The sequence below is a fragment of the Lagenorhynchus albirostris genome, chromosome 17 (assembly GCF_949774975.1).
Source record: "Lagenorhynchus albirostris chromosome 17, mLagAlb1.1, whole genome shotgun sequence".
Taxonomy (NCBI): Eukaryota; Metazoa; Chordata; class Mammalia; order Artiodactyla; family Delphinidae; genus Lagenorhynchus; species Lagenorhynchus albirostris.
In genome coordinates this window covers 43,137,453-43,153,311 of record NC_083111.1, presented here as the reverse complement: position 1 = coordinate 43,153,311, position 15,859 = coordinate 43,137,453, and the positions used below count along the sequence as shown (strand labels likewise).

The 15,859-nt window shown below is 38.6% G+C and overlaps 1 protein-coding gene across 1 annotated transcript in view; it reads right to left on the bottom strand.

Annotated features, from left to right (window-relative positions):
- Positions 1-15,859, bottom strand: part of CPQ (carboxypeptidase Q) — a 462,202-nt gene that overhangs the window by 146,728 nt on the left and 299,615 nt on the right. The window contains exon 5 of the mRNA XM_060128241.1: positions 15,218-15,329. Within this exon, the coding sequence (XP_059984224.1) occupies positions 15,218-15,329 (112 nt within the window). The remainder of the gene's footprint in view (positions 1-15,217; positions 15,330-15,859) is intronic.

The following is a 15,859-nucleotide window of genomic DNA, read 5'->3' as shown; positions in this document are numbered from 1 at the left end:
TGAGTAAGCTCGGCTGTGAATGTCATGAGTGGCTTAGATTTGGAATTAGGGATTTGTTTCTTCTTCAGTGATGGTCGTTGGGGGTTGGGAGATGGGGGATGCAGGAGACCTGCTTAATAATTGCCAGGAAAAATCAGTATAGATTTTTCTAAGGCACTATTCTGAAAGAATAAATAGACAAAAACCCACAGTGAAAATCTTTAAGTGAGGGCTGATTATGTAAGTTGCATTGACGAAAGCTGGCAGAATCACTGATAAGAACACGCTTGCTTCAATGGCCCAGGACTTATAATCTGATATGAAAGTTGGGGTCATTTTTTCAAAGGTGGCAATGAGATGATTTTGTGTGATAATCTTCCTGCTAGTCCAAATAACATCCTCTGAAAACTAATATACACCTGTGCTTAGACCACTTAGGAGCTGCATCTCCAACCTCTGTAGATGCTGTGAACTGGGTGAAGGAGGGGATTAGCAGTGACTGCAGAGGCAGTTTCGGGACCAGCCAGTAGTAGCTAAACCTTGAGAGAGAAGGGGGTAGGCAAGAATGACTTTTCTCTTTCTAGGGCTCTAACCAGTACCTTTATGCCAGCGTTGCCACAAACCTAGGATTGAGAGAGGGTCTGTAAGCCAATTTCTAAAAAACACAGAGGAAAAATTATACCTTTATATGTGAAATGGTTCCCTCTGTAAGTTAAACTGACAATTTAATTTCTTTGCTCTTGGCTGGAAGAATGTCAACTTGATAATAGTAACACTGGTCATCTCATGATAAAAGTATGGTTGTTATAAAGTTTCGTGATTAACAAAATTTGAAAATAAATCATTATTAGTTAACAGGTTTTTTTTTTTTTTTCTTCAAAACCTTGCAAAGCATGCAAATAAAGATGAAAACACAAAGGAAGCTGGATAGTAAAATGGTTGGGGACTATAGGCCTTGGCCGTCCATGCTTTCCTCCTTGTCCCTTTCTCATTATTCCATGATAATAAATGCCACAGACAGGTCACCATCCTGATCTTCCAGTTCTTCTTTTTTCCAAATGCCAAGCACCAGGCTGAATGAAAGGAGTTTTGCTTTCTTAGAAAAGGACTAAAGGACTTCTGGCTGCTCAAGGTGATGCCAAAGGGACCCTTTCTCATATAAATATGTATTAAGTGCTTAGAAGGTATGCATTTAAAAAACTATTGTTTAATGCATAGCATTAACTCACAAAAAGAGAAAGGGAGGGAGAGAGAAAGAGGGAGAGAAGGATGGGAGGAAAAAAAAAGGGAGGGAGGGAAAGAGGAAAAAAAAGAAAAAGACACAGAAATCCTCAGATCCCAGAAGCAATAAGGGAATTTAAGCCAGAACGGAAAGTAAAAGCTGACACTGCAGTAACCTGGGGTTTTCAAAACCCCAAGCTGAGAAAGTAACCGGGAGGCTGGTGTAAGATCTCAGAGATGCAGAGAGATCAGGCCCAAGTAGAGCGGATTTGCTGGGCCGGCACCTCCATACCCGACTCTCACAGGACAAAAAGGGACAGGCTATGACTTAACCCATATGTAGTTTAAGTTAAAAACTCAGTGGAAGAGACAGAAAGTAGAATGGTTGCCAGGAGTTGAGGGAAGTGGAGAAGGAAGAGTTAGTGTTTAATGGGTAGAGAAGTTCAGTTTCACTAGATGAAAAAAAGGAAAAAGAACTACCATGGGGTCCCCTTTAGGAAGAAGGTAACTGAAGCAGAAGAAAGGAATAATAGATAATAAAAAATGTCAGTAGGGCTTCCCTGGCGGCGCAGTGGTTGAGAGTCCGCCTGCCGATGCAGGGGACATGGGTTCGTGCCCCGGTCCGGGAAGATCCCACATGCTGCGGAGCGGCTAGGCCCGTGAGCCATGGCCGCTGAGCCTGCGCGTCCGGAGCCTGTGCTCTGCAACGGGAGAGGCCACAAGAGTGAGAAGACCGCGTACCGCAAAAAAAAAAAAAAAAAAAATGTCAGTAAACATGGTGGCAATCTAATATTACTTACACTGATTATAAATAATAATAACAGCTAAAATTCACTGAGAAGTTATTATGTGCCAGAAACTGAACTAACTCATTTAATTATCATAATAAACCTATAGGTAGATGCTATTGTAACCCCATTACACATATGAAGAAACTGAGGCATAGCACACTTAAACAGGAATATAGCCAGTAAGTGAAAAAACCAAAAAAATAATAATAACCAAATAATAAATCTGGGGAGGGTTTGGAAACAAGGCATAACTCAAACACTAGTCACCAAGAATATACATGATACACATGATGGGCGTGCATATACTGGAGCAACTTATGATTGCTGTGTTATTTAATTAAAACAAATATACATGTGAGGGCTCCCCTGGTGGCGCAGTGGTTGAGAGTCCGCCTGCCGATGCAGGGGACACGGGTTCGTGCCCCGGTCCGGGAAGATCCCACATGCCGCGGAGCGGCTGGGCCCATGAGCCATGGCCGCTGAGCCTGCGCGTCCGGAGCCTGTGCTCCGCAACGGGAGAGGCCACAACAGTGAGAGGCCCGTGTAACGCAAAATAAATAGTAAATAAATAAATAAATAAGACATTTCAACAATAACCACTAAAAGAATAGGAAGAAAATGAATAAATTTCCAAATGGTGGAGGGAAAAATAGGAAGAGAGTGTAAGAAAAAACAATGAATCCAATAGAAAGCAAAAAAAGAAAAAGAAAAGGAGAAAAAAGAAACAAAAAAGGCAGCTTTAATAGAAAAAAGTTAGAAAGTTACTAAAATATAGGTAACCACAATAATGAGAAGCAGAACAAACATATCCGTTAACTGATATTGTGAGATTGAATATTTAAAAATCGAACTATACGCTGTTTACAACAGAATCAACTAAAACACAATGACCTAGGTTAGTTGGAAGTAAAGGAATAGAAAAAGAAAGAGTAACCAAAAGAGTGGTAGTCATGATACAGTACTAATATAAGATAAAACAGACTTACAGGGAAAAAACATTAAGGATAAAGAAGGTGTTTAGACTCAATCAGGTAAAGCAACAAAGCTTCAAATTATACTAAGCTAATTAAGCTGATAGAAATTCAAGAAGAAATTTATAAAATCACAATCTTAGTGGGAGATTTTAATATACTGCTCTCAAAAACTGATAGAGCAACCAGATAAAGAAACTAGTAATGATATAGTAGTTTTAAACAGCACAATTAATACATTTTCTCTAATGAAAGAATATGTAGAATGCTATTCCCAGAAAACGAGGCTACATATTCTTTGCAAGTCATAAGAACACGTTTTTAAAAAACTGACCAATAAACCAAAACTTTGTCTCAACAAATACCAAAGAATCAGTATTACATAAACCATGTTTAACAACTACTACGCAGCAAAACTGGAACTCAGTAACTAATATTTTTAGAAACTTAAAGAAAGCTATAATAATTAAAGAGTCAAAGAAGAATCATAATGAAAATCCTAACATGTTTAGATTGGATGGCCATTAAGACACTATGTCAAAACTTGTGGAAAGTAGCTAAACCATTGCTTAGTAAGAGATGTATGGCCTTAAATGTAAATGTTAGAAAATAAGGAAGACTGAACATTAGTGGACTAAACATTGACCTGAAGAAGACAGAAGAAATAAATAAAACACAATAAGCCCACACATGGAAGAGAATAATACCATCTATGTAAATTCAAAATCACAAAAATGATCTAATACTGTTTTTGGATAAATACCCTTACAGAACAATGTTGCAACAATCAGAACACGGTTACAATTGCAAGGGGAGAAGGGGATAGATTGTGGAGAGGTACAAAACAGGTTTCAGCTGTATTGGTAATTTTTAACTTCTTTTAAACTAAGGACTGTTAACAAATATTTGACATTGTTAACATTTATGAGATTTGGGTGGAGGATTGTTAGTGTTTATTATTCTATGTCTGCTTCCAAATATTTGAATTATTTTTAAAAAAGGGGGGGCAAAGAAAAAAATTGAAGAGAAACATTAAGAAGAAGAAATAAAAGATTTTCTACTTTTGTAACTTGTAAGTAGCATCAGCCTTAGGCCCCTCATCTGTAAAAGGAATAATAGTAATTTCTACCTTCCAGACTCTGAGAACTGCATATCCAGCATGTAGCTCAGAGCTTGGAACAACGTGCTCTAGAATGCTAAATGCTGTTATTATTTCATCCTAAAGTCAGGAAGCACCTCTTTTCATCTTCACATCATTCTAAGAAGACCTGGATGAGAAATCATTTTTTTTTTTTTTGGTCCTCCTTCATTTAAGTCCTAAAGCAAGACTATTTACTGCTACTGTTGATTCTTAAAAAAAAAAAAGAAAGAAATAGTACACATTTGTAATTAGTAAAATGATGCTGTTATAAAACGTTGTAGGACTTTACTGAAGTTTTTTCTTACTCTAACCACTTTAAGGTTACCTTGTATCCCTACCTCCCAAATCACTTCTCCACCAAAGTGCTCCATTTGAATTCCAGGTCAGTGAGATGGTAACCATCAGTGGCAGCATTGCCACTACAGTTTTCTTCAACATCTGTGTCATGGAGTTTTCACCTTTGCATCTTTGTCTGATAGATATGCATTTGCTTACATTGTATTTGATTCATGTAACGGTCCTGCAAACATATTGTCATCTATTTTACTGGTAAGGAACTAAGGCTCAGATAGGTCCAGTGACCTGCCAGACATAACAAGATATACCTCAGAGGGCTCTTTTGAGGATTAAAAAAGGTCATGTGAAGTAACTGGTGCATAGGAGATATTCCATATATATTGGCTCTCTTCTCTTTTCTCCCAGATGTTCAGTTAATGTTTGCTGATATATTGTTTAATTAATGTCTTATTATATTAAGTGAAAACATAAGGTGTTCTTTTGATATATGTTTTGCATTATTATCAAAAATCCCTATTTTAGGGCTTCCCTGGTGGTGCAGTGGTTGAGAGCCCGCCTACCGATGCAGGGGACACGGGTTCGTGCCCTGATCTGGGAGGATCCTACATGCCGCGGGGCGGCTGGGCCCGTGAGCCATGGCCACTGAGCCTGTGCATCCGGACCCTGTGCTCCGCAACGGGAGAGGCCACAACAGTGAGAGGCCTGCGTACCGCAAAAAAAAAAAAAAAAAATCCCTACTTTATAAGTTTAATCACTGTTTTTTGTAACAACGTAAAGTTCCAGAAAGGTATAATTTGAAAATTCCTCTAATTCCTCATTTGTGGCTAAAAATGACATTCAAATGATTTCATCTAAAATTATTCAACTATAAAAGATGAACTCACACTTATATCTTTCACAAAAAAGTAATTCCAGTAGGAAGCACTTCATAACATCTTCCCTTGTTCTAATGTGCTGCTTGAAACAAGTGACTGTGGGATGGCTAAGTGGATAGATGGTCTATGGTGACGTGAACAGAAATATAGCCTTTGAAACACTTCCTGACTTATATTTTCCTATACACATTAACCAAGGCAATAACTCGGAATACTTTCAATTATATTTTAAATGTATTTCTTTTTAAAAATGTCATTATTACAGAGAAAGAACAATAATGCAAGCATCAGTGGTCATTGTGCTCAGTTTTCTATGCATGGGGATCCTCTGAGAATGCCTGGAAATTGTGGGGTTTTGACTATATTAAAAAATAGAAAGACTTCTTGAGAGCTCAGTTACCAGGGTAAAATGTTAAGAGTAAGTACTAGATTTGATTCTTTGTTTTCTCTGCCTTGATTTTTTTCTATATTTCAAACAATTTACTTTGTAGTAAATTATGTTGCCCTCAACAGCTATTTCCTGTTTTTACTATTTTTTTCTTTAGGGATATTATAAGTCTTTGTAAATACAGCATTACTAGGTTAAGGACACTGGCAGAGAGAGAAAAGGGGATGAAAAAGATGAAGATCTCTCCATCCCCATATCTTGTGAGTGTTACTTTAATTCCACATCACATTTTTGAAGCATCTATTAACTGCCCTTCTCTACAGCAATGAGGAGAGAATCAGCCTTATATATACTCTTTTTTTAATATATAAATTTATTTATTTATTTACTTATTTTTGGCAGCGTTGGGTCTTTGTTGTTGCACACGGGCCTTCTTTAGTTGCAGCAGGCGGGGGCTACTCTTCGTTGCGGTGCACGGGCTTCTCATTGCGGTGGCTTCTCTTGTTGTGGAGCACGGGCTCTAGGTGCATGGGCTTCAGTAGTTGTGGCACGTGAGCTCAGTAGTTGTGGCTCACAGGCTTTGTTGCTCCATGGCATGTGGGATCTTCCCGGACCAGGGATGGGACCCGTGTTCCCTGCATTGGCAGGCGGATTCTTAACCAATGCGCCACCAGGGAAGTCCCTATATATACTCTTGAATGGTGGCTATACGGGGGTGATGGTTCTTGAGTCTGGCTCATCAGAACCAGCTACCGTTCTTTTATTATGAAGGCTTCTCTGCTTTAGGGAAGGCCTTGACCAAGCCCAACTGTGCAAAGAGATACAGACATCAAGCCTTGAGAGACAAGGTCGATCCTGAGATTATACCCCCTGCTGGAATATTCACCCTTGTTGTTTTGGCAATTAACACCTAATAATAAGAGTTATTATTACTGATGATTAGTGGGGACCAGACACTGCCTAAATTATTTCAAATCATCCTATAACAATTCAAGATAAATTGTTGCCATTGTAAGGAAGAGGAAACTGAGATTTAAAAGGTTAAATAGTTTGTACAACATAATACTAAGTAGCATAGAAGGATTTGAACCCAAGATCTCTAACATGGAGTGTATGCTATTCTACTATCCATGCTACCTCTCGTTTGCCTACAGGTTTTGAGTTATTTAGGGGTTAAGGAAGTAGGAGTTCATCAGTTAAAAAGTCCATGAGATCTGAGTCACATGGTACAATCTGGAGATGCTGGTGTCAAGCAAGAACATGGGCTGAGTTCATCACTGATGATTTCTCCAATATGAGGATGGCATTAGCAGGATTACAAATAAGTAATGTGACAATAGTCGACTTCATTTAACACTTTATTTAGCTTATCATTTCCGTCACACATCCAGTAGAAACTCTCCATTTCTAGAGCTTGCTTTTGGGGATGTTCACAGGGCTGGTGGTGCCTAAAAATGAACTAAACTAAATCCTTATCTCCCAGGACCATTGAAAAAATCCCGTTAACCATAAAGTTCCAGTCAGATGTTCACAATATATTTTCTTGTTTTTTTGTTTGCAGACCTTTGTTTTTCGGCACATTTACTGGAACAGAATTTATTCTAAGCTGAGCAGACCACAGCTCTTGCAGAAGGCAGCATTAGCATGATGCAGCGAAGTGTGTAGGCGAAGAACACAGCATCCTTGGAAACCCCGTCACTTCCTCTTTGGTATATTTAGCTGGCTTGTCAGCCACATGGCAAATAAAATTTGCTTAGTAACTCCAAAACTGTGGTTCTTCAGGCTCTGTACAGCTGGAATCTCCCCACTCCACTTTCCTGTGTCTCCATTCTATTCATCCCACTTCCTTACAAGTTAAACGGATAGCCCAGCCAGTATCTTTAGAAGAAGTCAATCTCATGCTTAAAATCTTCAATGGCTCCTACTGCCTATAGCACCAGCTCTGAAGTTCAGCTTCGTGTCCAATGCCCTTTACAAATTGACCCTCATCTGCTAAATTCTCACCACTCCTCATTCACCTATGGCTCTAGATTTACGAAAACATCCTCCACTCCTCAAATTATGTACCTTCATGAGCTCTAATCGTGTGCTTTCTTCTCCTGCTTCCCACCCATGTGAAGCTGTTGATGCCTGACTGTGAGCTCTTTGATGGAATGATCTGTGTCTTACCCATTTTATTAGCCGGACATGAAGCAGGCGTTCAATATTTATTATTGAAATAGGAGATCTCCTTGTGAGCCAAGTTGCACAGTACTGTGATGACACAGTTCTAACGAGGTAGCCTACATTTTCGAGGCAGCCCTGCTCTGGACTTATATGGCTCCCATCCTTGAGTGGAAAGAAATCCACTGGGGCACTATGGATTCCATTATTAAGTCTTTACATAGCCATTCTTCTCCAGGATAATTAGTAGCAACTTTTTTTTTTTTTTTTTTTTTTTGCGGTACGCGGGCCTCTCACTGCTGTGGCCTCTCCCATTGCAGAGCACAGGCTCCAGACGCGCAGGCTCAGCGGCCACGGCTCACGGGCCTAGCCGCTCCGCGGCACGTGGGATCTTCCTGGACCGGGGCACGAACCCGTGTCGCCTGCATGGGCAGGTGGACTCTCAACCACTGCGCCACCAGGGAAGCCCAGTAGTAGCAACTTTTAAGGCTTCCTTTTCCTTTACCAACACCACATTTCTTAACTTTCTAAGGCATACGGGCCAAATCAAAGCAGATGTCGGGGAGGAAGCTGAGCACGCTATGGACAGAGGGAACCCTGAGGCCCTTCCTCTGGCAACATTCATCCGCCACCTCTCCAGATTCTGTCAGACAGGAAGGAATGAATCGCAAGGCTGAATGCCACTGGGCCTGGGTCTTGTCTCCTTTGACACAGAAATGGTATATTTTAACTACATGATAAAATAATGACAGCAATATTCATGTAGTTTAAGGCTTTGAAAGGACTACAGAATCTCCCCTACCACGTCCAAACTAAAAGGTAGAACACATTCTAAGTGATTCACTTGTAACAAGCCTTACTTTATCTCATGACATATTTGGAAGAACAATCTACACACAGTTTGTCTTTTTACACACACCACTGGAAGTGTCTAAGTCAGCTGAATGAGATATAAAGATGCAAAGTGTTTTAGTGAGACTTACAATGTGTTCAAACCTCAAGAAAAGGTCTCAGCAATTCCCAGCTGAAAAAATATGTATCTGCCACAGGTCTTAAGGTAAAGCCAGACACTTACCACTAGAGGAAATAACATATTTAAATAAAAAATGAGAAGATCATCCTCTAAAGACCATGAGAAGGAGCTAAAAATGCCTCCTGACTATAAACCTACTTTTAGGAGTTAGAAAAAAAGAGAAAAAGCAAGCAAATTCTTAGTTTCTAATTCTTCCATTGTTCTAGGTATTTACATCACTAAATATAAAGAGTCAAGACCAAAATTTGTTCAGAAAAAAAAGGCAAACAACCATCTACAAATTAAAATTCAAATTAATAAAAATAAAATTTAATGCTGGAGAAAACATTTTTTTCTAAGACTTGAAACAAGTTAATTTCTTGGACAGTTCCAGAAGCGGACATATTATTTCCTAAATGTATTGAGGTGATTTTAATAGGAAACCTTTCCCGGGGATGTAAGACTCCCTTCTTGTGTTCACAAAATAATTGTGGAGAAAGTGCATCCAAAAAGGGAACAGGGAAGAGTTTGTGGAATGTTTTAAGATCAAAAGTCCTTCTAGAAAAAATAAATCCTACCAAATTCTAGTGCATTGGGGGCCCACAGAAAAACCTGGCAGAGAGAGCCTTTGGTATATGTCAAACATTTCCAATAATACTACATTTATCTTAATAAAATAGGCTTAGATAGTGCAGAAATGAAGTTATTTGTTGGGTAAAGTTTGCACTTGGGTGGGTACAGATGCTCTTCAGGAATATTCTTATAATATAAGAATAATCTCCACCATGCCAGTTAAGGAACCATTACATGGCTCTATCTTGTCAATATTCTGGCAATCGCAAGAGCCCAAAGACAGCCTAGAAAATCTAGATAATGAAAATAAATCCAAGGCCATTTGTACTCAGTTCCATGAAGTATACCTCAGCAAGCATTCTTGGATTCCTCCTCAATTCTGCCAACACCAGTAATGCCCCAGAGCAATGTTTCCCAAAGCACACTTGAGTCATGGAATCACTTTCCCAACAAATGTTTTTTGATGAATAAAGAAATTACCAGGACATGGAAGCAAGCTAAGTGTCCATCAACAGATGAATGGATAAAGAAGATGTGGCACATATATACAATGGAATATTACTCAGCCATAAAAAGAAACGAAATTGAGTTATTTGTAGTGAGGTGGATGGACCTAGAGTCTGTCATACAGAGTGAAGTTAAGTCAGAAAGAGAAAAACAAATACCGTATGCTAACACATATATATGGAATCTAAGAAAAAAAAAAAAAGGTCATAAAGTACCTAGGGGTAAGATGGGAATAAAGACACAGACCTACTAGAGCATGGACTTGAGGATATGGGGAGGGGAAAGGGGAAGCTGGGACAAAGTGAGAGAGTGGCATGGACATATATACACTACCAAACGTAAGGTAGATAGCTAGTGGGAAGCAGCCACATAGCACAGGGAGATCAGCTAGGTGGTTTGTGACCACCTAGAGGGGTGGGATAGGGAGGGTGGGAGGGAGGGAGATGCAAGAGGGAAGAGATATGGGAACATATGTATAACTGATTCACTTTGTTATAAAGCAGAAACTAACACACCATTGTAAAGCAATTATACTCCAATAAAGATGTTAAAAAAAAAATTACCAAGAGAGAGTTTCCCAAACTTATTTGACCATAAGAGGAGGTCCTTTCTAATGGAACCTCCTTTCTAGATCTGGGCTAGTCCCAAGTTGGCTTCATGCTCTATCTCTAGCTCTATCCGTTAGGTTTCTATTTCTTAGAAGTTTTTCATTTCCCTCACTCAGTTATTCTGGATTGGACTTCCTGAGACATTTCCAAGGGAGGCTTGACCAGGGCCTGGGAGAAGAAAACCCTCTTCCTGGATGGATCCCCACCTCTGACAGGGAACCCAGTGCATTAGAAATGGCTACATAAAACTCTAACTCCACCAAAGCCTTAGCACGCATTTGGTTGTGTTGCCTGGTGTACTTCTGGGCATTGGTGACTCCTGCACGACTCTTCCTACTTCCTACCTCTGGCTCTGTAGTTCCTGTTAACAGAGTGTTTATGGTGATGGCAAGACCAAGAATTTTTTTTTTTTTTTGGCTTTTGAGAGTTTTTTCTTAATTACTAAAGTAACACATGCTTACTACACAAAAATCTAATATTATATATCAGGTAAAAAGAGTATCTCCTGCAATTCCGCGAACCCTCTCTTCCCCCGCAGTCCCACGACTGTTACTGTCAACAGTTTTCACCTCATTTTTAATGATACACAGGACTGGAAGCTCTAAAATCTGCTGGGAATTCTTCATTGTGCCCCTTTTGCTTCAGGAAATTCTATTTATCTTTATAAAAGGAAGCTCAAATATCACTTTTGTGAAGGCGCCCTGACCCAGCCAAGCCATGCTTGTCTCTCCCTTTACCAAGTACCCAAAGTAATCTGCACATATTTCAATTACCCGGAGTAATTTGCACATATTTCAATTAAAGAGCTTACAACAATTTCATTGCAAGTTTTGAATTAAATGTCTCTCCTACTTCTAAGACTTCAAGGACGAGTTTCATTCCTCTTTGTTACAAGGTATCTGGCAACTGACATGCAATCAGTACACAGTAAATATTTGTTGAGTGAATGAGTGAAGAAATATATAAATAAAATATTTTTCTAACACACAGACTTAAAGCTGTATAAAAATCACAGTCAAGATGCTCACGTTTAAATTTCTCTAAAAAGATGTTTCACACATATCCAACATTTCAACAACCAGGTAGTACTGTTAATTACTTTTCCCGTTTCTTTAGGCCTGAAAACTTAAAATTCTAACTTCATGGAAAATGGTAAAGTTGGAAGAATTTGGGGATGGATGGTGGTTTATTATTCAAGTGCCAAATGAACATTTTGAAGCATAAGATCTTTGGCCATTGGCTTTGTCCACTGACACCAGAACATTCCAGGAAATGACATTTCAAATAAACACTTTCAAGACCAGTAAACCACAAACACAAAAAAGTATTCAATGGCATTTCACAGCAAATAGCCTTCTGTTGACAGTTACTCAGGAATGACTGGTTATATTTGCAAAGCACAAATATCTCTTCTGTTAGATTAACTGAATATGGTTTTAGCTGATGGCTTGGGCAAAAGAGTGAATCTATAAAAGTAGTGAAAGAAGTGAATAAAGGAGAAGAGACATGAAGGATGAATCTTCGAACAATATTTCTAAATATCAGAAAGTTCCACTGGACCAACACTTCAAATTAACAAGCCCCACTGAGGAACTTTGACATGCATTCTGCATGACATCTTGTCCAAGGAGTAGCAGCCAGAAGGAATCTCACTTTTCTTGGAAAAAGAGATTGCCTATAGAGCTTTCATATTTTACCAACTAAACAGTTTGGGGTCAATGTAATTAAGTAATATAATTATGAACCCATTTCTTGGCCTCTAGCCCAAAGTGCTATTTCTTATTCAAGTATATCGTTAATTTTCATCTAGAAGGCATATGTGACACGTTAGACATAGTTCTTCATATTAAAAGACATACACAATCTACAAACAGAAATCCACAATCTAATTTTAATTTTAAAGTTAAAGAGTAAGACTCAGTGGGTGCAATCATAGGATGTGAGGTACAGCACGGATTCTAGGCCTTCAACTTAAGCAGGAAGTGGCCAGGAGAAATGTAGACTCTTGAAAATTTAGCATGAAAGTGGAAAATGGTGAAGGGGTCAGTGGATTTCCATCATACAAGAGATGGTGACTTAAATAGTAAAGGAAAGGATATTTAGGGATACAATAGCAGCTGGCCCTAGAGTTACATCAGTACAATTAACATATTAAGTTAGGAGGCAAAGCTGGTGTGGGGTTTAAAAAAATATGGTACTGTCAGATCATGCTTATTAAATAATAAAAGTTAAAATTTATTGTGTATCTGGGTTGGGTTAGGCACTGTTTTAAGTATATTATGTGAATAGATTATTTAATTTTCAGAGCTACCTTATGAGATAGACCCACGCACTCTGGCTCCAGAGTGTTTTTTTAACAGTATGCCATGCTGCCTCTTAACACCTACTCAAAAGAAATATTAGTCTTTATTTTAGAGTTGAATTCATGTGTTTACATAGGTGTTCAGAAATCTATAGGAGAGTTAAGTCCTGAATTGAACAAGACTGATTACTAGCTATCAAAGGCAACTGAAGTCAGTATACTTTCAGAGCTGGAGAAAGATACTCAATTCACCTTTGCATGGTGTTTGACATTTATTCATGCAATTGAATGCAACTCAATTAACAGTGATTTAGGGTCCCATGCTGAGTACTAAAGAAGTAAGATTCAAAGCGTAGAGGAGACACAATTTTTATGCCAATCTAGAGCAGATAAAAATACTCTGGAAGCTAACAGTTGAACAGAGGTGAAGAAAACGAAGTCCAGAGAGTTCAAATGACCTGCCCGAGGCCAGAAAAGTAGTTTGTGGCACAGAGGGACCTAAAAATCTAATTGAGGTGGGTCCAGGTCTCTTTTTACACTCCACTCTGCCTCCTGTCAAGCTGGTTGGAACACCTGGGAATAAAATTAACTTCTAAAATAAATATCTGTGTCCTGTAAAGAGGAAACTGTTGGATATTTGCCTGCCTCGTCTCTAGAACCCACTTCATTCTGGAATGAAGTTAAGGACAGAGAGAACAGATAGCCAAGGCAATATTTTTTTTTAAGGTTAGAGGAGGAGAGCATTCACATATGGAGTCTCCCAGATCTCCTCTGAAGGAATGAGTGTTTTTCGATTTTATTTGCTGGGCCATTTATCTCTCTCAAACCTTACCCAATTCTAAAAGCAGACTTGACATTATATCTTTATTGATAACTATGTGTGTAGGTGCATATGTATGTCTTCAACTATGTTCTAAGGGTCTTAAGAACAGAGGACATACTTTAAACCTCTCTGTATGCCCAACTTTTACAAAATGCTTTCACATAGTAGCTGCTCAGTATGGTAATGATGCTAAAAGTATAAGTATATACAATGTAAGTTTTCCAATTAGTTTGTTTCATTTTTTAAAAAACGACCCTGTATTCAGGTCTCCTAGAAAATTTTTAATAGCTTCTTTTAGTGGGTCAATTTTACGTGCCACCCTTTCCGCCCACAACCTGCCGGAGACATTTGGCAATGTCTGGAGACATTTTTGGTTGTCACAGCTTAGGGGCTGGGGGAGAAAGGTGTTACTGGCATCTAGTAGGTAGAGGCCAGGGATGCAGCTAAACATTCTACAATGTACGGGACCCACCTCACAACAAAGAATTATCCGGCCCCAAGTGTCAATAATGCCAAGGATGAGAGACACCGGCCTCTTCAGAAGTTAAAAACATGCACAATCACCTTCCCATTTCTCCATTTTTAAAACACAAGTAAGACATAAAGCAAAATGATACACCAAATATTTGCCTCGACCAAGACAATGTCAGTAGTCTAGTTAAGAAGAACAATTATTTAATGGGCTGATTTAGGATTAGAAGGGTTCATTAAAAGCCAGAGGAAATGCATGAATTTAAACACATGTGTACTTAAGTAAGCAATGGAACACCTTCACCAAAAGGCATGTTCTGATCTTCACTACATCTGAAACCAAGGTTACTCCACAGTTACAACATAAAACGTTCTGCTGATGAGGCATTTTCAAAACCACCACTGGTTTGATTCAGACACGGAAGTCTCATTTCAGACTGTTTCATTATTTCTAACCTCGCTCAAAATCTACCTTTTGACCAGCACACAAAGAGGAAATGTATGTTTTTTGTTTGTAAATAGGGTCATCAAAATAAACTGTTTTCACAATTAGTCTTTCCTTTTGATGCCTGTCCCATGTCTAGGTTAACCTGGCAGGTCCAATTTTTCATCCTAGATTCCTTATTGTGGCCAAAAGCACCATTCCTTCAGGCCTACTTTGGCTCCTTGACTTCTATCATGGAAAGACGACTGCAGTAAAGCTATCCTAACAGCCTGATGATGTCTTTAAAGACAAACAAGGAAAAAGGAAGTGGGGGAGCTGCTGATTTTTCTTTCCACTTGGTTATGGTTTCCTTACATAATCTCTAGCTGATGTGGTTGCATTTGCTACAGTTTTATTTGCTTGTTCATTTTCCCCCGTGGCTGATCATATTTGATCCTTTGGCTGTCTGGTGGACACTTGAATAAAAATTTCTTTCTTTAAGGGGACAAATTAGTTTTTTTTCTGGGAATCAACTGACAAAAAACATACAGACCTCAGGAGGATCTTTAAACATGGCATAATAACCAATCTGTTGAGCATTCTGTGTATTGAGTTAAACATGTCACCCCTGACACTCTCACACGTTGGTTAACGACTTACTAAATACTTACCAAGATCTTTAATAAGCGAGAGCGCTTCCCATGATATAAAGGCTCCTCCACCATCATCCATCGCACCCTGCCCAACATCCCAGCTGTCCAGATGTCCACTGACCAGTACAACCTAGAATAATAAAGAGAAAAAAAATAAAACTGAGCAGAAATGACATCAAAGAAGAAGCAGTCATAGGCATTCCAAATATATAAATGAAACTTTTCTATTTTCTATTTTTACTTTTTAAAAGATGTGTGTCATTACTAGTGGAAAACTTGGTATAGCGGTGTAAGGTCATCTTAATAGTAATAAAACTTCTCACCTTGTACTTCTCTTTATTAATATAATTTTGAATACTAAAGAAAAATGGTTTATTACTGACAGATGTTTGACAACTTTATTATATGGCTTAAAACCTAAATGACATAAAAATGGAGCTCAAAACTTCAACCATATTCTCAACTGTCCCAAATTCTAGCAGACAAATAATAAACATGTGTTGAATTGAATTCAAATGAAAAAGTGAGAATAATTTATTTATTTTTAATTATTGTGCTTTGTGCATTATGAATCACTCTGGTGTTGAATAAATAAGTATGCTGGAGTTACAAACTAGAGTCTAATTAAACAGAAGAACCTTTAAGAAATATCTCAATTTA